The sequence below is a fragment of the Pavona decussata genome, unplaced genomic scaffold (assembly GCF_977016875.1).
Source record: "Pavona decussata unplaced genomic scaffold, jaPavDecu1.1 SCAFFOLD_41, whole genome shotgun sequence".
Taxonomy (NCBI): domain Eukaryota; kingdom Metazoa; phylum Cnidaria; class Anthozoa; order Scleractinia; family Agariciidae; genus Pavona; species Pavona decussata.
Genome location: NW_028145463.1, coordinates 1,300,929 through 1,327,107, shown reverse-complemented (window position 1 = coordinate 1,327,107; position 26,179 = coordinate 1,300,929). Strand labels below are relative to the sequence as shown.

The 26,179-nt window shown below is 35.3% G+C and overlaps 1 protein-coding gene and 1 long non-coding RNA gene across 2 annotated transcripts; both read right to left on the bottom strand.

Moving 5' to 3' along the window:
• Positions 1-146: 146 nt before the first annotated feature.
• Positions 147-6,981, bottom strand: LOC146482945 (QRFP-like peptide receptor). The gene has a single exon (XM_085106607.1). It carries the CDS (start codon positions 4,702-4,704, stop codon positions 3,616-3,618), a length of 1,089 nt encoding a protein of 362 aa, XP_084962733.1. The 5' UTR covers positions 4,705-6,981; the 3' UTR covers positions 147-3,615.
• A 12,069-nt stretch (positions 6,982-19,050) lies between these two features.
• Positions 19,051-26,179, bottom strand: LOC146482944 (uncharacterized). The gene is made up of 4 exons (XR_014863990.1): positions 26,156-26,179; positions 25,141-25,232; positions 24,510-24,615; positions 19,051-19,706 (listed from the first exon to the last, which is right to left on the bottom strand). It is a non-coding gene; the product is annotated as an uncharacterized LOC146482944 (long non-coding RNA).

The window sequence follows — 26,179 nt, the reverse complement described above, 5'->3', positions numbered from 1 at the left end:
TATCTTGGCGGAATCTTATATTTGATGAACTGACCTGTCATAATTTTTTTTCGAAAAAGAGAAAAATAATTACCACCGAGGATAAAATAACATATACCACAGTAAAAAACCGAATTATTTTTTAATGTGTTAGAAAGTAGAACATATTTAATTTTTGGAGGTATTCTGATTTTGGAATACACGGAATATGTCCCAAAAAGGCGGCCTTTGTTTTCAGTTCTTTGATCAGTTATCCCACGATAGAGGAAAGAATAAAAGGGAAAGTAAAAATCATATTCCAAAGCTGTTATTAAAGTATGAAAATAACAAAAAAAATATCCAATGTTAGTGAAAAGTCATGGACAATATAACCGAGTGATTGAGCTTGTCTTCTTCACTACATTTATGATGACTGAAAAACTCTTCAACCATGTAATTAAAATTTACAGTGGCTTGCATACGGGTGGCAGAAGATATTACACCCGACAGCATTTCAAATTACCGTTATTCTCTAGTGTTTAATAAGGGTAGCTCCAGAATTGAATGACTTCTGCTCAACTTGACAGCGTTTGTTATAAAAGTAAGAATATATTTCCTAAGATCATAAATAATTAGGTAGGTTTTTAAAAGCTCCTGACTCGTTGTTTAATTTCAATGAATTTTAAAATGTACTTGAAAGGCATCAAAGATATGTTAGTGAAAACCTTTTTTTTATTTTAGGCAATGTATATTTATTTGGTAAATATTAATTTAATAGAAATGTGCCTGCCAATAAAATAGAAAACTGCTGTCATTTCCAAAGTGATATTAATCACTGAAAGCATTCAGTCACACCCACTATTTTCAAAGTCTTTCCTAATTTCGTGGGAAATATTAAGACTGCTATTTCGTTTTTATGTCCAACCACATTTTCGAATTTCTTTCAACAAAAGAGGCATCGTACTAGATTGAGAATCGCTTAATAAATGATAATCAAACCTTTTAATTTTTATAGCAGTCAGACCTTCACCGTTTATAGTTAGTAGAGAATAATATATTTAATTTAAAAGACAAATTTTCACTCAGTCGTTCTTCAGTTCTGGCTGAATGTCAGATTTCGGCTCTCGCGTGCCCTGTAACACAGCGATTTTTCTTAGAGTTACCCCTTCATTGTCTCTTGCTTTTACTGCGTTTGTTTTTAATCGTTTGGGCTGAGGCAATTTGAGAACTTCTCTTAGGCCTCGACGGAAGCTTTCCACAAATGTAAAACAAATAATTGGATTTGTTGTCGAAGTTACATGAAGGCCTAAGGAAGAAAGCCGGAAAAGATTGATGTATAAACACGAACTTGAAACCGGAGTGCGCAATAAGACAAATCCAGTCGTAAAGGGAAGAAAGAACAGATAGAATAATCCAACGACGCATAGGCTCATCTTTATGGCTTGCCTCTTTTTAAGATCATTTCGATGGACTGTAGTAAACTGAAGCATTTTATCCTGTTTCCGTAAGGTAACTGCTATAGCGCAGTATAAAATCGTTATAAGAACTATAGGTGCAATGATAAACGTCAATCGGACATAACTTATAGCTATGAACAACAAAGAAGTTCTATTTAAGTTACTGCATCTAATTTTTCCATTTTCCTTTAGTAACTTATAAGAATACAGATCTACAAAGTTGACTGTCAGAGCCACGATCCAATTGGATGCGATAGCAAAGGAACGGAATCTAGAAGTGATAAGATGAACTTTCATTTGCCAGACAACCGCCACAAACCGATCCAAGGCAATCCAAACGAGGCTTTGTATGGAAACAGTAAACGAAACAGTCACAAGAAAGCTCCTCATCTTGCAGAGGATTGATCCTGCTGTACCGCCGATAGGCCACTGCCAAGAACTGGACGACATCTCTGCCAAGAGAACTGGAATGGCTGTTAGCGGAAAGACGAGGTCAGACACCGCCATATTGACAATAAAGTAGTTTACCGTCTTCTTCAGTTCTGGGCGCTTGTACACTGTGATGATAAGAAGAGTATTTCCAACCAAACTGAAGAAGAAAATAATTGACAAGAAAACTGTTTGACTGATTTTCACAGCAGAAATGGCTGCCCATTTTTCACATGATGGATTCTGCTGCATAAAGGAGTGGTTGCTGAAATTCGTGGTCATGTTTTAACGACTACGTTTTTCCAGCTTTCCTTTTTTCGTAAAGAACGTTCTCAGTGTTAAAGAAGTATATTGGCAATGTAATGCGATTGTGGAAACTATGCAGAAGTCCAGTTGAATATAGAGACCCTTAAATTATTTTTCGGTTACTAGTATTGTCTAACGTTTGGTCGTGATAGATAGTTTGCTCCTTGGAAGCGCAATATAACCCGGATTTTTCTTTAAACAAACACAAGAACTTGTGCGCATTATAATATAGCTGAACAAAGAAGCGAGGCAATTGTAAACAGCTTACTACACAGGGAAATTTAAACTTTTGTGTCAGGACTTTACGACTGAATCGCGTAATATTTCAGAATATATTACAAAACATAATCTATCTTAAAGTATGTTATATATGATAAGATTTAAGTAAGTTTCTTGAAGACTCACTTCCACGAAAAATTAATAACTTGACGGGATCTTATATTTGATGCTACCTGTCATAAATGTTTTTCGAAAAAGAGAAAAATAATTACCACCGAGAATAAAATAAAATATCCAATGACAACAGTAAAAGTATCGAATTATTTTAATGTTTTAGAAGTAGAATATATTTAATTTTTGGAAATATATTCTGATTTTGGGAATATTTGGAATATGTCCCAAAAAAAAGCGCGCTTTGTTTTCAGTTCGTTGATCAGTTATCCCACGAAAGAGGAAAGAATAAAAGGGAAATGTAAAAATCATATTCCAAAGCTGTTATTAAAGTATGAAAATAACAAAAAAAAATATCCAGTGTTAGTGAAAAGTCATGGACAATATAACCGAGTGATTGAGCTTGTCTTCTTCACTACATTTACGATGAAATAATTCTCCAACCATGTAATTAAGATTCGCAATGGATTGCAGGTGGGTGGCAGAAGATATTATACCCGACAGCATTTCAAATTACAGCTATTCTCTAGTGTTTAATAAAAGTAGCTCCAGAATTAAATGACTTCTGCTCAACTTGACAGCGTTTGTTATAAAAGTAAGGATATAATTACTAAGATCATAAATAATTAAGGTGGATTTTTAAAAGCTCATGACTCGTTGTTTAATTTCAATGAATTTTAAAATGTACTTCAAAGGTACCAAAGATATGTTAGTGAAAATTTCTTTTTTATTTTAGGCAATGTATATTTATTTGGTAAATATTAATTTAATAGAACTGTGCCTGCCAATAAAATAGAAAACTGCTGTCATTTCCAAAGTGATATCAATCACTGGAAGCATTCAGTCACACCCATTATTTTCAAAGTCTTTCGTAATTTCGTGGGGAAAGTTTTTAAAAGACCACTATAATTTATGTCCAACCATATTTTCGAATTTCTTTCAACAAAAGAGGCATCGTAGTAAATTGAGAAACGTTTAATAAATAATCAAACCTTTTAATTTTTATAGCAGTCAGACCTTCATCGTTTATAGTTAGTTGAGAATAATATATTTAATTAAAAAAACAAGTTTTCACTCAGTCGTTCTTCAGTTCTGGCTGAATGTCAGATTTCGGCTCTCGCGTGTCCTGTAACACAGCGATTTTTCTTAGAGTTACCCCTTCATTGTTTCCTGTTTTTACTGCGTTTGTTTTTAATCGTTTGCGCTGAGGCAATTTGAGAACTTCTCTTAGGCCTCGACGGAAGCTTTCCACAAATGTAAAACAAATGATTGGATTTGTTGTCGAAGAAACATTAAGGCCTAAGGAAGAAAGCCGGAAAAGATTGATGTATAAACACGAATTTGAAACCGGAGTTTGCAATAAGACAAATCCAGTCGCAAAGGGAAGAAAGAACAGATAGAATAATCCAACTACGCATAGGCTCATCTTTATGGCTTGGCGCTTTTTATGATCATTTCGATTGCGGACTGTAGTACACTGAAGCATTTTATCTTGTTTCCGTAAGGTAACTGCTATAGCGCAATATAAAATCGTTATAAGAACCATTGGTGCAATGTAGAAAACTGCACATCTCACATAACCTATAACTAGGAATAACAAGGAAGTTGTATCTTCACTGCATCTAATTTTTTCATTTTTCTTCAGTAACTGTGACATATACAGATCTGTAGAGTTGACTGTCAGAGCCACGATCCAAGTGGACGCGATAGCAAAGGAACGAAATCTAGACGAGATAAGACGAAACTTCATTGGCCAGACAACCGCCACAAACCGATCCAAGGCGATCCAAACGAGGCTTTGTATGGAAACAGTAAGCGAAACAGACAAAAGAAAGCTTCTCATCTTGCAGAGGATTGATCCGGCTGTACCGCCGATAGGCCACTGCCAAGAACTAGACGACATCTCTGCCAAGCGAACTGGAATGGCTGTTAGCGCAAAGGCGAGGTCAGACACCGCCATATTGACGATAAAGTAGTTTACCGTCTTCTTCAGTTCTGGGCGCTTGTACACTGTGATGATAAGAAGAGTATTTCCAACCAAAGTGAAGATGAAAATAATTGACAAGAAAACCATTTGACCGATATTTACTGCAAAGATGGCTGCCCAAGTTTCACATGATGGATTCTGCTGGATAAAGGACAGGTTTCCGGAATTCGTGGTCATGTTTTAACGATTACGTTTTTCCTGTTCTTCTTTCTTATTAAAAACGTTCTGCTAAAACGGTCTCAAAAATGTTATAAACAGCACACGATATTAAGCTGCAGTAGTAATGTTTGAACTTTTGGCGATAATATATAGTTTGATCTTTAAAAACACAATATAAACACAATTCTTCATTAAGGAAACACAAGAACTTATCTGCATGTAATATTGCCAAAGACAGAAGCGAGGCAACTGTAAACAGCTTTCTACTGATGGAAAATTAATGATCCGTTCCTGCCAGGACTTAACGACTAAACCGCGTGATATTTACAATATTTTGCAAAACAGAATATAAGAAAACGTGTTTATTATATAAGTTAAGATTTAAGTAAGATTTTTGAAGACTTACTTCTAAGAAACCTTAATAACCTGACGGAATCTTATATTTGATGTATTCGTTATTTCAAGTTTTAAACAAAGAGAAAAATAATTAAACCCACCGAGAATAAAGCAATATCTTAGCATATCAAAGGTTAAAGGAACCTGGGGACTCCGAGATAGTTTTCCTCTTGTGTTTGCTTTAATTGTTTTAAAATAATCTTTCATTTTGGCATAATACAGACCAATATTTTTACATAATCTACTTCGCTTTCAAGAAGAAAACTTCGCCGATGATAAATGCATAACTTAGGGCTGCCCTCGCCAAGGACAACCACATTCAGACTGAAATGATTCATAATCATTATTTCAAATGATGATTTTCTTGGAGAAATCCCAAGTTAATTGTCATGATAATGGAAATTTCATCTCTTTGTGTAGTCGAACAAATGCAAGCTAGTAAGGGTTAATTGAAATTGACTTTAGGCGCAAAAAATTAATTCAGAAATCGCACATGCCACTGAGATATGTTTTTGGATATCAGTATCCGTTCTGTCACTTATTGCGTGTAAAAGGGACTGATATAAAAATATATTTATATTTCCTTAAAGTAAATGGCAGATTTCTGGGATTTAGGATATCATCACTAACGTTTCAGAAGTATGTACTATAAATTTTCCCTTAAGCTGAACAACCAATGTGTTTTTTTTTTTTTTGCATTGTGGTGAAAGCAATAAAGTACTAAGTGATGATTTTTTTATGAAAAACGTCAAAAAATATTTAACGTATAACGTATAAAATCGAAAAATGAATTTCTAGTTTTTCCATCTAAACCTGGTAATATTCATCAGTGCTGGATGAGAACAGCAAAATAATATTATTTACATTTACATATTTGTAATCATTTTTAATCAACACATGATTAAATGCAGTATATTTTTCAACAGCTATCATTAAAACGAAAGACATCGGCCGTTCCCAATCTCCGGCAAATATAATTAAGAGATATGGCGAAAATTAAATAGAACGGTTTTTCGAAAATTGAAAGACAAATATTGGTCGTTTCGACACACGAAGAACATTGTGCTTTACGTTTTCCTGGAAAAATACCTAAGTTACGATTCTCTTCTTTCAACGCCGACGAAAGTTGTAGACGAACTATACTCTCACGGACAAATATTTACCGAAAATGTTCGTAAGGTGCTCCTGTTCTTTGTTACCTATTTTGGGAAAGCTCTTTCCAACCCAGAAAAAACCAAGTATGGTCAAGGAATAATTACTTTTAAAAAATGACGGGTGGCCTCTTTTTCTTAGTTGATTTAAAATTATAAGCGAATGTCATTACCTGGAGCGTCGTAGATAAGAATGGAAATATTTGTCTTGCAGAACCTTGGAAAACAAACAACACTACAGGAAACAACGTCGCAATAGTTTTGATTGGGAATGGTCATAATTACGAATTTCATCCACAGAGCGGGAAATTACTGCTAAGAAATCGAAGCTTTTGCTTGAATGCACGCGTGGTCGCAACTCATGATAAGTTAGGAGTATCTTCTATAACACAATAAACAGCACCAAAGGAAAGTCATCCTCTGTAGCTTTCATTTGTATGGTCACACTTTAAGATTTCATCCACAGACTCAAAATTTAGAACCACCTTGTACAGCATAAAAAACAGCACCACAGGAAATAATTCATTGGCGTGTTTTATTTTGTTATCTCAATTTTTTCCCCCTGTTTAAGACTGGCGTGTCTAACACTTCCGTGGACTTGTATAGATACTGAAAAGACTCGAAAAATAAATGAACAAATATCATTCGATTCGAGTATTGCATACTATCGCTCTATTTAGCACCCCTTCTCTATTAAGCTCTGCATTTTAATAAGCCGTCCGCTTGAAGGTCAGGGTTTCAATAAGCTTTCGCTCCCCTCCCCCCCCCCCCCCCCCCATTATGATGTTTGAAAATCCGACATAAAAGGAAAAAAAAACTCAGTTGTGCGGGTTTAAATATCAGTCGCTTTGCCTTTGTATAGGATAGTTGGTCCTCAATGTACAGAAGTATTGTTATGCTAACCTTAGTATGACATTGTGATTCGTGAACCATTAGTGCTGTTTCGGTCAGTTGCGGGGTAAATTTTGGAAAAAAGGTACTTCAATTATTTTTTCAAAATTCCTGTTTTGAAATAAGCCCAGTCCTCACATCTCTAATACCTTTCCCCTTTATAAGGCCAGAAAAAAAAGGAGCACTCCCCCTCCCTAGGACTTATTATTTTTATTATTTTCTTGTTTTCCTGTTGTTGTTTACTTTTCAGAGCTTTAACCTTGTTTTAAAGATCTTGGCAGGGAATTGAAAGTGTCCTGACTGCGAAAGTACAAAGGACTTGATAACCTCTTATATTTCCGCTCCTCTTCGAAACCTTTTCCAAATTCTTTCCACACGCCATTATCTATTTTCCCCACCCTTCCCGAAAAAATTTAATTAAGTCTCATATGATTCACATTCCCAAACTTCAAATTTTTGTTTCTTTTACCTTTTCATAAAATTGTCCTATATTTGCATATGAAAGAGAAAAATTCGAGAATACGAGGTCCAGAGTAATGCATTTGAATTGTAGATTAATCCTAAATTATTCATCTTTTCTGTCACTTTTTACCACGAGGAACTTGATGACAAGATGGACGACGCGAAAACCTGAGATTGTTTAAAGTTATTTCCCGAGAAGAAAGCCACGGCCTTCAAACGGCATATAACATTTAGTCAGTGTATATCGTATATTACATCATGGCAGAGGTCCCTTGGTACACGCCTAACTTGCAAATTCATGGCTGCCTCGAACCTTTGGTCTCAAACATGGCGTGGATGAACCTTACATGCACAGTTACATGAGAAACCGTTAGAGGTATGTAATTACCCAGTTTTCGAACATTTTTTCTCTATTTTACTGAATTACTAATTGGTTTAAAGCGATGCGATTTACTCGTTGATCCATGAAATTGGTACAGAGTTTGATTTCAAAGGCCCAAAGAATCGACAAACCTTCGCTTATCCGCTCAATTTACTGTAGCATTTAGCGACTAGGAGTTTTGTCAACCACTATTGAAAGGGATGTCACTGTGTTGCAATTTTTTAGTTCATTTATTTTTAAATGGTACCACTTTTTAATTTATGATGTCATCCACAGACTCAAAAGTTAGAACCACCTTGTACTACATAATAAACAGCAGTAAAGGGAAGTACCGCTCAGTAGCTTTCATTTGAATGGTCACACTTTAGGATTTCATCCACAGACTCAAACGTTAGAACCACCTTGTACAGCATAATAAACAGCATCACAGGAAAGTGCTGCTCAGTAGCTTTCATTTGAATGGCCACACTTTAGGATTTCATCCAAAGACTCAAAAGTTAGAATCATCTTGTACAGCAGAATAAACAGCACCACAGGAAAGTAATATGCTCATGTCAAACTTTAGGATTACATCCATATACTCAAAAGTTAAAACTACCTTGTACAGCACAATAAACAGCACCACAGGAACGTACTGCTCAGTAAATTTCATTGAACGGTCACACTTTAGGATTTTATCCGCAGACTCAACCACCTTGTACAGCTTGACAAAACGCTGAAAACTTTTCCTACAGCTATCACAAATTTTGTAAACTGATTTGTTCCATTTTTCTCTCCAGTCAGATATCAAGCACTGACTTGTCTAAAACAAACAGGCTGCCTCAGCGTAAAGTATGCAAAGTGAGAATCTGTTCCAAATGAAACGCACAAATAACTTTATTGAATGAGGAAGGGGAATTTTGCTTGTTTTCGTGTCTGTCCCATAAAACGGATGGAGCCCGAAGAGTGAATTCAAACACTTAGGGCCATTTCTATGCCTATATAGTAATTAATAAAAGCTACAGTTATAAGTATGTTATAAGTATGTGTATGTTATAAGTATGTTATAAGTATGTGTCTGAAACAAGCTCCGTCGTTTATTGGCCATGTTGGTCTGAAGTAAGCCGCACAGATTTTTTGCTGTTTTTGCTTGTTAACTGATTGAACACTTCGTTAACCCCAGGGGTGGACCCAGGGGATGGTATTTTAGTTCGCCCGCTCAGACCCCCTATAAGCATCCCCTCCCTTCATAAATCTCACCCCTCCTTGCCACCCAGCCATTTTTTTTTTTTTTTTTTCATCTTTTATAATTATGATTAGGAAGACGGCAATATCACTGCCATACCGTATTTTCTCTTCAGATGCATTTAGCGTAAAGGAATTGGAATTTGGAATTTCACCAATACTGCTCAACAGTGACAGACAACTTGAGAGTTGCTTGAAAGGTGAGCACATAAGCTTCATTCATATGGGGTAATTAGAGCATATAGTCTCTCTATCCATGGAAATAATTAATTAAAGTAAAAAAAATAATGTGCAGAGCGTCTCTTATTTAGTGCTTCAGTAATATTCCAGCAGTCCCGTACAAACAAGTCTTAAACTAAACACGGAACGAAACTTCTCGGTGGATACCTCATTACGACCTACGTATTGAAATGTATGTGAAGTCACACAAAGGGTAAGCTTTTTTGTCGCTAGTTTTGGTTAGAAAAAATAAGGGATTTTGACATGTTATAAAGGGTATTCTCTCCCTAGTAAGCTGAGAAAGGTATTGATTTGGTCTCACGGTTAATTGCGCCCCTCCCTAGATCCTTTTCTTCCTTACGCGCCGTGGTCACTCAATGTTACCAAGAAGAAGGGCAAAGAAACTGCAATGACAAATTTTCGTAACTGTGTTTTTCTTTACAGCCTGGTACCAAAAGGCCACTACCAAACAGAAAGACATGCTAAAGATAAAAATTCATTGAAAGGTGAGCTAACAAACTTACCCTCGCATGGTGATCAGCATCTTATTTCTGTTTACAGCAAAACAGTGTATATTAGAAAAACGTATCATGATAATTTATGGATTTCCCGTTAGAGGGTTTACCTTGTATTCATTGGATACCGACATTAGTTAAATGCGTCCAAGAGGGGTGTAGTTATTGACCTTGGTTATCCACCGTTTCATCACCTTTTTTCAGCAAGAGGGTAACATTCTTCGTAGATTGAGTCTAAGGCTTTCCTTAGGGGAGACCACATGTGCTCTTTTTTGCTTTCAATTCTGGTTAGCTCCTTAAAGTGGGGAACATTTAGAGGAATATTTGGTTTTGTCAAAAGAGTTGATCTGAGTTAATTTGGCCACCGCAAAGAGATTCGAGCGCTGAAATTTCAAACGCTATCCCTTCGTCAGCGCAAATCCAATGGATTAAGGGTTAAGTTTCCAATACTGAGGATCGTTGAGATGAATCTTTGATTTTTACTTTAAACTATGGGTTAGACACCCTCGACCAAAATCTGAGATTACTTGTCCCTTGAAGAGAAACAAAAAGTACGCTATATTTTGCTATTGGGATGTGTTCCTAACTATGTACTATCCATCCATGACAATTAATCTGCTTACAATGAAGTGAAAAATAAAGCATTGCCAGGCTGCCAACGTCTGTGGAATTCTGTTTAGTTTTATTTAAAGCTTCCTTCAAAACTATTTGAAAGAATTGATGATATTTTGTTCCTTCGCTCATAGCTGGTAGTGCCAGTCGTCAGGCGATGGAACGCAAGAACTGCAGGGACGAGGGAGTGAACTGGACTTCGAAAGAGGACGGAAGACTGAGAGAATCTCTTGGCGCAAGGTTCAGTCGCTTTAAATTGTAGCATATCAACTTCAGGGCGCAGTTGTTCAAAGCTTATTAGTGCTTACTTTTGACATAGACTAATATATGGTTTCACTAGACCAAATTTTATCTTTAAATGTAACCAGTTGCAAGGTGAAGCCCTTATTTCAGGCGAGAAAGGATTTTTCAATGTTAAATTAAAGCTTTAGTTTGAAAAGGAAAACAAAATGAGCAAAAACACGGTTTCATTTCTGAATTAATTTGGATTCTGGTTGCTTAGCCTTGATAAACGTAATTGTGCTTTGAACACCTGGACCCAGGAGTGTATACTTGTTATTAAGTTTCAAAATTTGTAAGAAGGTCTGACATGGGTGCCTATCAGGAAAATTGCAGAATTTTGGTGTCTACCTTTTCACATTTAGGTGCACAGGCTGAACTAACAAAAAAAGCCCAACATTTTTATTTATTAGCAAAGTTAAAAACAACGCCACGAGCAAACAAGCAGTATCACGGAAAAACTATTGCCTGTGAAGTTAACTTAAGTGATCACACTTTTGATCATGGCTGGCCTTGTACATCACCATCATAAACAGCACCACAGGAAAGTGCTGCTCAGTAGCTTTCATTTGATTGGTCACACTTTAGAATTGCATCCACAGACTCAAACGTTAGAGCCACCTCCTACATCATCATCATCGTAAACAGCACCACAGGGAAGAACTGCTCAGTAGCTTTCATTTGAATGGTTCACACTTTAGGATTTCGATTCATCCACACGCTTAAAACTAGAACCACCCCGTACATCGTAATAAACAGCACCACAGTAAAGTACTGCTCAATACCTTTCATTCGAATGACCACACCTTAGATTTCTTTCATAGAGTCAAAAGATGGAACGACCATGTACAGCATAATAAACAGCACCACAGGAAAGAATTACTCAGTAGTATTTATTTGAATGGTCACAGTTTAGGATTTCATCCACAGACTCAAAGTTACAACCACGTTGTACAGCACAATAAACAGCAATACAAGAAAGTACTGCTTAGTAGCTCTCATTTGAATGATCAAACTTTAGGATTTCATTCACAGACTAAAAAATTTGAACAACTTTTTACAGCATAATATACAGTACCACAGACAAGTGCTTCTTAGAAGCTTCCATTTGATTGGTCACACTTAAGGATAGCATACACAGCTTGAAAGTTACAACCAAGTTGTGTAGTACATACTTAACAGTACTATTCCGTTGCTTTTGTTTGATTGGTCATAGTTTAGGATTTCTTCCACAGATTCGAATTTTTGAACCACCTTAAATAACACCAAAGGAATGGGAATGACGAAGAGCTGTCATTAGAGTGCTCACATTTTCATCGACAGATTTAAACATTTTGATCCAACTTGTACAGTAAACACAGAAAAGCACTGCTTAGCAGCTTTCATTTGATGATCATGTCGTTAGGGAGTTTTATTCCCTTACTCAAAAGTTGGAACCACCTTAGGCAGCATAATGAACGGAACGATTGGAAAGATACAGCACTATCCAGTAACTAAACATTGCCAGAAGGAAGAGTCATCCAAAAAAGCTCTCATTTTGCTTCGTTACACTCTGGGAATTTCACAGAATAAGACGTTAGGATCATTAGATGCACGCTACAGATCTAGAACTTCACGGAAATCACCGTGGCTAAACAAACGTGATAGCCGCTTTGTAGAACGTTGTGATCTGTTTACTAGCTTTCATTTGAATTTCTTATAACCTTCATTCATAGATACAACAAGTGTATCCCCAAAATCAAAAGTCGGAATCACCCTAATCACAAAGTTACAGGAACAACGACAGTTCCGCTCGGTAGCTTTCATTTCGGAATGGCCATTCACAGAATCAAAAGCTAGAGTCCAAGTTTATACAATGACAAATAACTCCACCAAAAAGCGATTTTCAATTGGTTTCAGTTGTATGGACACATCACTGGAGTTCAGGTATCCACAGACTCAAAACCGAACACCGCCTTGCAAAGTATAAAGGAGGCTTACAGCAGTTTCCGGTGCTTCCCGTCAGTTACAATTGGATCGATTAAAATCTATACAGGCTCAAATTGTACAGTAAACAGTATGCACCACGGAAGTGTATAGTTCAGTAGCTTTCAGATTTAATTGACAACGCTTGAGAAATTTATCCACAGGCTCAAAAGTAGAAACCACCCTATGCACAAGTTAAACAGCATCAGTGAAAATACTGCTCAGCAGTTCTCATTAGAATATCACACTAGAGCATTTCAGTTATTTACAGATGGGTTGAAGCATGTTTTGCAGTTTTGCTGGCAGAACCATAATAAAAAATCGTCATAAGTTTTCCTTTTGAGCGGACACATCAGATTTCTTCTACATATCATCCACAGACTTGAAAGTTAGTACCACCTATTTTATTAATGTTTAGTCGACAAACTTTCTCAAACCATTTTATCCAAAAACGTAAACGGACCAAGAACCAATGCACTGTTGTTAAGGGTTTTTATTCTGGGAATGAAAGGTTTGATACGTGTATCCAAAATCTCCAGGGTACCCAGCAATGTATCAAAATTTCTCTTCGCCTTTAAACGAAATCGCCTGTCAAATACCTTGAGAAACTTGTAAGTTTGCAAGGTATTAGTTTTACAAAGTCAGACCTTCTTATAAGATTTTGCAATTAGAAAATATTTTCCAATAGAAACTAATATAAAGTATTTTACCGTCATCCAGATGCCTTTTGTTTTCGAGGTAGTTTAGTTTACACAAATGAATTTTGCCGGGACTATAATAGCAGAACTGTAAAAATAAAAACGAAAATGAACGAAAATTATTTCTAACTTGACAAAATTAACGACATGAAAATTAGGGAAAACCTGTGAAAACTGAACGAGGACAAAGCATAACAGAAAGACGAGTAATACTTTGGAAGAACTGGAAAAAAAATTGTTGACATGTGATTTTAAGGATAAACTGAAAAAAATTACCGCATTAAACGTAGGGCAGAACGAAAGAGAAAAAAGAGAAAAACATGAAAAAAAGCAAGAAATACTTAGGAAAAACTGAAACGATTTACCACATGAAAATTAAAGTAAAACGGAAGAGAAACGACAGCAAAATATGACAGAAAGACGAGCAAAAAAATTATGGCATAAAAATTAGAGAAAACTTGACAGGAAAACGAGCAATACTATGGAAAAACAGAGACAATGATGACATGACGATTACAGCAAAACTGAAGAGACACAAGAGCAAACATGACAGAAAAACGAGCAATACTGAAACGGAAAACGGAAGACAAACGACAGCAAAACATGACAGAAAAGCGAACAATACTATGGAAAAACTGAACACTATATGGAGTAAACAGCAGAGAAACGAGAGTAAAAATTGACAAAAAAAAGCTATAAATACTACTATGGATAAACTTAAACAATTACGACATGAAAACTAGGGGAAAACTGAGGAGAAAAGAGAGGAAAACGTAACATAAAAACGAGCAATACAATGAAAAAACTGAAACAATTGACGACGTGAAGATTTGAGCAAAACGGAGAGAGATGGAGGGTAAAACATGACAAAAAGACGAGAAATAATATGGAAAACTGAACAATTAAGGACATGAAAATTAGAGCAAAACTAAGGAGAAACAATAGCAAAACATGACAGAAAAACGAGCAACTTTATGAAAACAGTGAAACAACTGACGACATGAAAAATAAGGCAAAACTGAATAGAAACGAGAGCAAAACATGATAACAAAAAGATCAATAATGTTGAAAAACTGAAAGAATTGACGACATGAAAATTGAGGTAAAACTGAAAAGAAACGAGAGCAAAAAAATGACAGAAAAACGAGCAATACTAGGGAAAACTTAAACAATATACGACTCAAAGGTTAGGGCAAAACTGGAGAGAAACGAGAGAAAATAGAACAGAGAAATGAGCACTACTATGAAAAAACTGAAAAAATTCACGACTTAAAAATTAGGCAAAACTGAGGAGAAACGATTGCAAAACATGACAGAAAAGCGAGCAATAGTATCCTAAAACATGTACAGAATCAATTGACGACATGAAAATATGGGCCAAAACTGAAGAGAAACAAGAGCAAAACATGACGGAAAAACACTCAACCCTTTGGAAAAACAACAATGTACGACGTGAAAAAAAAAGACGAGAAGAAATGAGAAGGAAAATGACAGAAAAACGTGCAATACTAAGGAAAAACGGAAACAATTCGTGAACTGAAAATTAGAGCAAAACGTCAGAGAAACGACAGGAAAATATCACAGAAAAATGAACAATACTATGGAAAAACAGAAACAATTTACGAGATGAAAATTAGGGAAAAACCGAGAAGAAATGAGAGCAAAACATGCGTAAGAATACAAATAAGACTATGGAAAAACTGAAACAATTGATGACATGAAAATTAGAGCAAAACGGAAGAAAAACCACACTAACACATAACAGAAATGCAAACAATGCTATGGAAAAACTGAAACATTTGGGAGCCTTTAAACTAGGTCAACGGACTGAGGAAAAATGAGAGGAAAACAGGATAGAAAAAAAGACAGGATTAGGACAAAACTAGCGAGAAAGCGGGTAAAACATGATAGAGAAACGAACATTACTATGGAAATAATGAAACAATTGACGAGATAAAATGAGATGAACATGCAAAACTGAGAAGAAACGATAGCAAAACATGACAGAAAAACGAGCAAGGCTACTACAAAGTGAAACAATTGACGACATGAAAATTAAGGCACAACAACTGACAAGAAAGGAGCGAAAGACATGACAAATAAATGAGAAATAGTATGGAAAAATTGAAACAAGTTATGAAATGAAAAGCAGGACAAAACTTAACAGAAACGAAAGCAAAACATGACAGAAGCACGAGCAATACTATGGAAAAAATGAAGCAATTTAGAGCTAAAATGAAGGAAAACGAGAGCAGAAATGAAGAGAAACTTGAACAAAATATGAGAGAAAGACTACCAATGCTATTTTGAAAAATTGACACAATTTATGACATGCAAATTAGGGAAAAACTGAAGAAAAATGATTCATGGAAAAACATGATAAGAAACTGATAATGCCCTTATAGAAATAGGAAAACAAAAACAAGAGAAAAAGAAGACAAGAAACGAACGATACTAATCAGAAACAATGGTAAAACAAATGCAGGTAAGAAGGGCAAAACACGACAGATCAAACAGCAACACTGATAGTGACTGGGAAAAATAGAACAATAAGGAAGAATACTATAGAAGAACAGATAGAAAACACGAAATGAAAACAAGGGGTAAACTGTAACAGCGAGAAAAAAAAAAACAGGAAAACAGACGATGCTGCAGAAAAATAGAAACATAATTTGACATTACAACAAGAACGAAATACGACCTGAAGACAGAGAAAATCTCTATGTGTACGAGAGCAAAACATGAATGGAAAACGAACAATGAAAACAAGAGCACAAGTGGAGGGAATACATGACAGTACATGAAAACAAGAGCCAAAAAACTGTAGACCAGCAAGAGTAAAACATGGCAGAAACTGAATGAACAATACTAAAGTGAAACAGAAACAAAAACGAAAAATTGCATGAAATAAGAGGAAAATAAGACATTAAAAAAGACCAAACATGACAGAAACATAATAGAGAGAAACAGAAGCAAAATATGACAGAACAACGAGCAAAATATGACAGGAAAAGGAACAATGTTAATTAAGTGTCAAATTAACGCAAAAATATGTGAGAAAAGTGAGAAAAACAAGACAAAAACACATGACAAAAAAAGCAATATTATAGGACACAGCAAAAGTAAATCATTACATAAAAACACAGGTAAAACTGTTGAGAAACAGGAGGGGTAAACGAACAATAATCTAGAGAAACAGATACGAAGCACAGCATGAAAACAAAGGAAAAACTGTACAGAGATAGGAACCGAAACCATGACAAAAAACTGAACTAACCGGATTCTATGTAGAAACGATAACAAACTAAACATGAAAGAAGAGCAACAGCAAAACTATAGGGAAACAGAAACAAACGAGACAAGGAGAAATGTTGATATAATAAGACGACACTAAAAAAATATGGTAACTGGAAAAAATATCGTAGAAAAACAAGAAGAAGACAAAGAAATGAGGCAAAGTTTTTAAGTTTATTTTCTTCTCGACTTATTATTAGTATCATGGCGTTTTAAAATAAAATCAATCTAGGCCACTAAGACAAAAGGCATCAGGGTATATAACTGCGGGGTCCGGTTTGGTTGAAAGTAAGTTAACGCTAATCCAAGGTTTAAAAGGTCAACGAAGTAATGTAATTTTTATTTGTTTGTTTTTTGAAAGTTCCGGGCAAATTTTTAGTCAGTTTACTACGCTGTGTCAGTCCAGCATTAGCCCAAACTGAAACATTTTGGACCAAATCAAGTAATCGAAACTATTTTTGTAACTTTTTTTCCTGGAAAACGTTGGTTTTAAAGTTAGTGTGTACGTTCACCCTGGGTAAGCTTAAGTTTACTTTCAATAACCGGACCCTAGAATAGTTCAAGTTTGCTCCAAAAAAGCTCGCTTCAGATACATAAATCGTAGTTAAATCCAAAATCCTAAAAGGAAAAATATCAGCCTGTTTGGTGTACGATTTGGAAAAAATCTAAGACATTAGTTCTTGCGTATAAATAGCGAATTAGTGAAATAAAAACCTGATATAGGTTTTTTTCTACCAGAGGCGCTTAAATTCAACAAAAAAAGATACAAATTCGTTCTGCGAAAATTATATCCTGAAATTCACAGTTTGTATACGAAAGCGCACAGAGCAAAAAATCTAGAGGAAACAAAATGTATCAGGTTTCTATTTTACTTACTAGTTATTTATGAGCAAGAAGTGAGAGGAAGTCGCCATTATAAGGTTTTTGTCTACTTTATTAACGGAGCAACGTTTCCGCTCTGATAGATAAAGAAAACAAGAAAATAAAACGCGCTTTTAAAGGGGGCTTTAAAACTAGTATTTTGTAGACTATTTCTTTTACATTTTTGTCTATGTTTGATTGCCTTTACTAAGAAAAAAAGCGTTGTGCTTTTGATGGGGGTGTTCTAGTACTGAGTCAAAAAAATTTTAAGTCTTTTGGCGGGAAAACTCTGTGCAGGTTTAAGCCGGATTTATCCCTCAAAAGAAAAGATCTTTTTTGATTTTGTGCTATTCTAACACTGAGTCAAAAAAATTCTAAGTCTTTTGGCGGGAAAAATCTGTGCAGGTTTAAGGCAGATTTATCCCTTCAAAAGTCAAGATATTTTTTGATTTTGTGCTAGACCCCACTTTAAAAGCGCAGGACTTTTTTTCTTCTCGGCAACCTCTCCTAGGCAAAAAAAAGTAAAAGAGATAGCCTACAAAATGACTAGTTACCAGGCCCCTCTTAAAAGCGCGAGGGTTTTTTTTTTTCATTTATATTGTAATGAACACAAGACAAATAAAGTTGAAACAATAAAATAGTGTTAATTTCTTTATTGACTGATTGATATTAATTACAAGTTATTGCAACTACTTAAGAAGTCATAATGAAAGTAAATGAACTATTTTTGTTGACAATATTGTGAAACGAATTACTGAAGTCAAAAGTGCAAAACTATTGTCTTTTTTGGAAAATGAAGCTTCAAGAATAATATTTTGGTTGACAGTATTAATATTGTGAAATGAATTACTGAATTCAAAGAAAAAACGAAAATATCAGTGTTTTTTTGCAAAATGAAGCTTCAAGATTTTGGTTGACGATGTTGTGAAACGAATTACTGAAGTTAAGTCTTTTTCAGTGATGTTTGAAGTTTCAAACTAGCTTTGACAATTTGTTTGACAAATTTGTTGTTCTCAAGGGTACAAACATTGCCTAATTAAATTGAGTTTGTGTGGAAATCAAATAATAAAATTTCAAGTTTTAAGCCTGGGAAAAGATTTAAATGAGAAATTTGTTATAAACTATATATAGAAACTTGCTTACAAAATTTCTTTGATTTCCGCATAAACGCAACATTCAAAAGCCATGTTTGCACCCTTTGAAAATGGCGTAAAAACGAATTTGTATACGACTAGAAAAATGTTCTACGAATTATCGAAATCCAAGAAAATCATAAGTGCACGATACAAAGCTCACGTTTTACTGCTGAAAGTATTTCGGTGCGTCGTCAAAACTTTTTGTTAATATGATATTTAAACTGTTAAGAAAGTTCAGATTTGAAGCATAAATATTTCTAGAAACTGAATTTCAACGGCGTTCTATACATTTTCCACTTAAAACTCCATTGTTTTGAGTAAAAGTTTGCATCTCAAACTTACAAACAATGATTTGGAGAGGATTCCACGAGAGAATTGACCAAAAGTTAGGACGAGTACAAAAAATAAGGAATCCTATGCTGTACTAGTGTGAGATTTTGTATCGTGCACTTACGAGTGAATCCCGAATGCCTGTTTTGTTCCAATACTGGACAGCCATTGCAAACAAGAAGTTCCAATCTAAAAATGCCGGCAGTTGTGAAAACTCGGCCTAAAATATAAACATTTTCAAGCCAAACGTGTCTGCATCCAATTTATACCCAATCAAAATTTCTTATCAGCCAATTCATTAAATAAATTTCAGTGTTTTTAGCAGAAATTAAATTAAGAAAAAAATTCGGTTTTTGTTTTGAATTTTTGGTTTTAAAGCTTTATGTCCATTTTCCAGGTTAAAGCTAGTGATCCAAGACATTTTATACTGGAACTTCATGCTTTGCGCCGACCGAGTCGAGTGAAAAATTCAAATTACGTTTTCTACCTTTAATGCGTCCAGAATGTTCCGCCATATCCATTCTCTTGTCTCGGTATGGTTCCATCCTTGTTTGCTTACTTTCTTTCTGCTCTGTCTTGCGTTGTAACCAACTTGAGATTGACAGCTAAAAGACAAGAAAGAAACTCCACGTTAATAATACAGTTCTACCGTAAATAACCTTACATTTCGTTTGATATCAGCTCAGAAATTTAGTGGTAAATCAAGACCACGTTCGGTTTGTTTTGAATTTAAAATCACTCCGTTATGTAACAAATCAAACTGACATTCGCTTTTTTGCATTATTTTTGCTTAATGTTTCCGAACGCAACTCTACACGGTTTAAGACGATTTTGTTTACAATTATATGTTTCTTTCTTTATTCAAATTACAACCATCATGAAACAAAAGTGTATGGTGGCTTGAATTATGTGATATGCGCAGGGTGAAATTCATTAGTTACAAGATTTTTACAACAAAAAAAATTAAAAATCAATCTTTTTTCCAAGAAATTGTCATAACTCTTGTTTCAGTTAAATCTGCAACGAAATACTATCCTTGAGCTCTAAGAAAACAAGTCTCAATACCGAATCTTAGCAAATGTTCTTTTCCAGCTGTTATTGTTTTTGAAACTGATTGCTTGTCATTATGTAGAATTTGCACACGTTCACGACCTTGCTGTCATGGTTACCCCGAATTCAAGCTGCACGAGCTAATTAACAAAACATGACTAATTAATGATAATAGTTCGTTGAAAACAATAGGACCCACAACCTATTTCTAGCGAATTTTGACCATCATTTATCATGCAATGCCTCGGTGTTCTTGAGGTTAAGCAACGCCTCAATCTATAGAATGTTGGCCTTTACTCTGCCATTGTTAAATTTAAGTTGCTTCGAGGGGCTTGGAGTACAAGCCCCGATGCAGTCGGCCAAATTTCTTTTTTTTCCTCAAAATTATTATTATTTTCTTATTTTTAATTGTGTTTCTTTTTCTTTTTCTTTTTTTTTTTTTGGATCGTTTCTTGAAATTTATTTTTAAACTATTTTGGGACAGAAAAAAAGGCACAGTCAAAATACAATGTAATTATTTAAAGCGCTAACGTTAAAAATTTCCAAACATTTGTACGAGGCCAGTCGCAATAAAATTTATCGATTTTTCTCTTTAGAGACTGAATTAGACTCGGCTGAAACTAATTTTTTACCTGAGATAAATTCAAGACACGCTTAACAGACACTAGCCGGCGTGAAAATCTTTGGACCAATTTTAACTTAGAAGGCACTTTGGCAAGTATTCTTCATGCTTCGTGCAATAATAAAATTGTACCCAAGTCTGATACTGCTGTTTTCCTCGTCAATGAAAAGCTATTCACCGCTTCAAAAACTGAAACTTTTATTAAAAAATCAATTGCGAGCACTGAATTTAATGGCGCGAAAATTCTTTGACGAATTACAACTTTGAATTCGCAAGATGGCAAGCGATAACAAACTTTAATAAAGTCTGTTAAACTGTTTTCCTCGTTAACTTAAAAAAAATATTCACCACTTCAAGACTGAAAATTTTCTCTTAAATCGATAAAAAAAAGTCTAGAATATTCGGTAACTATTACAACATTTTCTGCTCGTTATTTAATCGCGGTATTGGGCTGTGTGTTATCGTCACAGTGTAAATTGTAAGACAAAAATTCCAAACAAAAGTCTCTCATTCAGCTGTTTTAAAACAGAGTTCTACTGACCTGAGTCTAAAAAACTGTTCGAAAGTTCAATGATATACGAGGTTTTATGCTCGAATAACAAAGGTTAGAAAATGTTTCTTGTGTTATGAGAGCAATTGTGTATTCATCTGTGTGGGCGAACAACAGGTTTGATGAAAATTGTTTCGAAACTTTTACCTGTTAATTCTTATTTTTTCGGAAATCTTTCGGTCTAAAAGAAACCATATATTGCACCCATTTTTTGTGTTTTGCGCGCATCTCTAAATTAATGAAAAAAAGCCTAAATCAAGATATTAACAGTAAATTGGCTATAAGTTAAATAGGCATGTTTTTGGGTCATTAACTGAGATTGAAAATCACCATAATTTGGAAAAATTTGACAGACTACCTCACTCTTTGTTAAAAGCTTACCAATCCAGTTATCATAAAGTCCTGGAAATGATTTTAAATATCTTCCGTCGTCACTGAGCTGTTATAGAGGTTCATCATAGTTTCTTTTCAAAATTCTCATCCCATTAAAGTGCCTATCAAGCGAAAATTGCTTTTGTGTAGTTATAAAATTTGCACTTTAACATGTACGATTCCAAAGTTTTAGAGTAATGGGGTAAAACTTGTAGATTTAACAAACGCTCAAAGTTGGGCTATTTTGCTTTCAAAAATGGTCAGAGGACTGGGTCGAGTTTTATGCTGAATTCCAAGTTGTGACGTCACGTTGGTGCCAAAAGTTTGTTCACTTTCATTCCCTTCTTGCCACCGAAAAGGATTGTAGAAAGAGAAAAGCATGTCTAGCGATTCTGTGAACGATCGATTCTGGCAACTCTCTTTGTTACGGACGCCAGCAACGCAATATCGCCTTCGCTGTCGCTTATCTTTCTTCTCTTCCGCCATGATGAATTGCAATTCTTGGCACCAACGTGACGTGACGTCAGCGGTTATTGTCACCTGGCATTTTGGCCGCGCGATTCGAATACCAATTTTGAAGGGAAAATAGCCCAACTTTGAGCGCTCACAAAATCGGCAATTTTTACCCCAGCAATCTCAAACTTTGAAATCTTGTGTTTGAAAGGGTAAATTTTATAACTACCTAAAGACAATTTTCGTTTCATAGGCACTTTAAGCTTTCTCAAAACAAAGTGCTCCTACTATTCTCAAAATTATTTCGGTACAATTTCTGAAAGTCCAAGACGAACAGCTTGTCTTTGTAAACATGAATTTGTCAAAAAGTGTCTGAGGCGAAATAATGCTCCCTTTGCAGTTTATTAAGCCTATTTATCCTGGGAGGGGAGGGTGGGGCGAGGGAGCGCACGAATAAGTGCTCGCCCTTACTGAATATTCTTTGTGACTTTCCGGTTTCGTAACATTTTTCTGGAAATTTGATATAATAATTGATTGGTCAAATTACATGATGCTTCCATCGCAACAAGATCTTGACAGCTCCTTTTTTCACCAAATTTGGAATTTTATCCCTTTAATGAGGTATTTTAAGATTTTTTCTCCAATTTGGACAGTTTTCAGCGGTTTTGGATATATAGAGAAATCCAACATGGTGGCTGTGAAGAGCAAATGACGTGGATCGTCACGTGATATGATGTCATCGGTCCACTTTGCACGTTTCAAAGGAAACAGTTTGGGTCATACTATTCACACTCCTAGTCGGTCTTGAAAGGGCCCCACCCCACCCCATCCCCCAGGTTCGAGAACGAACTGAAAGAAAGCCCAGGCTAAATAGGGGCAAGACAATACATGAAAAAGAAGAACTTAAAAAAAACTGTCATTAAAGTCATTATTTCAATATTATTTCTCCTTTTTAACACCATTTGTTTAATTTATTTACAGTTGAAGACGTACTCTTTATTATCAAGCAACGGAAAATCTCCCAAACAGTTTCGACTGATCAGTCATCACGTTTTCTCTCCAATTTTGTTACGTGGTTGGTGTTCATGTGCTAGATGCATCAGAACCTATTTGAAAATTAATGCTTGTATCGAAAACCCGCAATTCTCACGAATAAAATCGATTTTAAATAAAATAAAATAAAATAGTTTGTATTTAATCAGTTTCGTTTTACTTTTGTTTGTGACCTATTTCTTCCAAGGTTTTTTTTTTCTTTAAGGTTTCGCGGACTATTTTCATAAAATCTTCTTCATATAAAATTAAGCCATTTGTTTCTTTGCTGTTGTGGCTAAGGTAATCGATTTAACTACTTAAGACTTATTTAAGAATATTGTCTCGTGTCCATAATTCAGATTGTTATGTAATGAAAAATACTTCCCATTGACTCCTAATTGCTACAAGCCTAATCAAGATGGAAACAAGAAAATTCTTCCAAAAATACAATTGCAAGTGTTGATTTTTGCTTTTTTAGTTGGTTTTTCAAACCTATTAGGAATCTAAATCTTTTAAATGAAACAACTTTTAGTCTAACCAAAATATTGTGTGGTGCCAAACTACAAAATACCAAGCAGCCAGAATGAAAACAGCGCCTATTGACTGAGGTGAACCAGGCTGTCCTGGCTGTCCTTGTGTTTGTGTAAAAGGTTGTGTTAATCTAAAAAAAAAAGTAACAAAATCATCACTGTTTAGATGTCAGGCTGTTTCGTTTGCTAAATTTTGGTAGAAAATAAACTACATGAAGTCATCACTGAGCTTTTAAAAAACGGGGACTTGCTATTTGCAAACTAAGCGCGCTTTTTCGATACGTGCATACACCGAGTGCTCGTTACCAAAATGACAGAGTCAGAGAATCGGAGAGTTAAACTTTGCTTGAATTTTGGCCAAAGTATTCTGCAAACGACCAGTTTGGATGAAGACTACAGCATATATGCAGCTTCGATAATTTCATAACTTCATCATCATCATCATCATTTTGTTTTGAACGTTTTTGCTAACAGAAAATGCTTGTTGTGTTCCTTTATTATTGGAAACTGACGCAAATTCTAAACTAAACAAATAAATTGAGCAGCTATAAAGATGACTGAAAAACATTCAATGCCTTTTTCAATGGCATTTTTGAAAAAATAGCGGCCGACATCGCTCAGATTTAACTACTTATGCCTCATGATCCATTTGTTCCATTATGCGAGTCAAATCATATCAGTTGAAGTCTAATCGGAATCAAATCAGTTGAAAACATGAAATTCTAATCAGAAATCCCCCATTGTTTTAATTAAGTGACTTATTTTAGTTTCTAGAATTATCAATTTTCAAAGTTCTTACCTTGTTTGAAATGTCTCTTTCTGTATCCAAAGATTCCAGATTGTTCTCTTTAATTTAGCCATTGTCAGCCTTTCGTTTCCACTTTCAAACTTCTTATTTGGCTTTCCTGAAAATACAAGTCATCAAATCAATTATTCTGCTTCGTGAGCTTTTTTGGTTACGTCACGACTTCAAAATGCCAAATTAAAGTAACAATTTAACTGCCGCGAATGTTCAGTATTCGGTTACAGGACGTTTTCAAAAATAACTTAACATCCCAAGAAGCTTTTCTTCTTTTCTTGATAATATTACTAAGAGAAAATTACATAAATACTTAAACTAGATTTTGCAATTTGCAACGTGTGTTTTCTTTTTAGGACTGATGTAGATTTATTTATCAAATATTAAGTGACTTTAGAAAGGAAACAAGAAGTCTATGAACTTCTCATCAGTCAGTTTCCCACTAATCCAGGAGTTTCACCACCTAATGCTGTCAAAATTATTATTCTCCTCCCCCCCCCCCCCTCCCCCTCCCAGATACCAACTTTCCAGCAACTGAACCTAGAAAATTGTCAACACATCCGTAAGTAGCTAAGGCGCCAATTTTTGTTAAAAACCGTGGGCTTAACATATACTATTATATAGGTCGTACCTTTGAAGTGTTACCCACTTGTCTAGTGATTCCCTCTTGTTCTCCTAAAATATTCTCTCCCTCTTCCATTTCAATCAAGGGAACAAGGCTTCCTGAAAATTAAAATTATAGATTGTGGTGATTATGCAGCACTTATATGAGAAAAACGCAGCGTCCTAAAAGGGGAAGAGGGGGAGGGTGGGGCTGGGCCTTTTAGAGCCTTGGTGTCCCCAAAATTTGCCATGAGGCTCAGAGCCTGAAGTCTTTCTCTAATGGAGCCCGGATTAAAAAGTGACGATTCTGTCAAGATGGAGCCCTGGAGTAAGGCCATAAACCCCAAGAACTCTGCATTTATTTCGACCCAGAGCCATGGAGCCCCAAACCCCTTTGGGAATATGAAATTTGAGACATTCCTCGGAATAGGCGGTTTCAGTAAACTAAAGTAATTGGATGTTTAACTTTTCTTGGCCAAGTTTGATCAGGTAAGAATTAAAACTGCAAAAATCGCAAATCACCATTTCTTGGGGGTGGGGGGTGGGGAAGGTAAGTATGGGAGAATTTTATGAAAGAAGAAAAGATAGGAAATCCTCTGGACTTTTCATTCCTCTTATACACCATTGGTTCCACTTACACCACCCTCTTTCTTCCCCTTTATGAACGTTTCAAATAATCAGTTCCATTCTACCTTACGACATTTAAATTTAGTAATCTACAATGACAGTTAATAAAAATTTATGTACATTTTATATAGTCTGGTCGGGGAGTGGGGAGGGGGCCGTACAGTAGAAGTTTATGAAATAAATTGGAAACAAGAAGTCCCCTGGCCTTTTCATCTGAGCGTTATAGTTTCCCTTAACCCACCCCCTTCCTTGTGCTTTACAAACGTTTTTTTTTTTCCTTTAATCAGAATTCCATCCCATCTTAGAGCACTTAAATTAAATCATTCACCAATGAAGGGGCTTGTTAAAAAAATTGGTGGGTATTTTACATAACCTGGTTTAGCTCCAATCATTTTTAAGTGAAAACTTGACCTTACCTTTCCGGTATCATCTTCCGTATT

Bases quoted from the DNA above. Each gene is read 5' to 3' on its own strand.
- LOC146482945 (XM_085106607.1), bottom strand. From the start codon at position 4,704: ATGACCACGAATTCCGGAAACCTGTCCTTTATCCAGCAGAATCCATCA.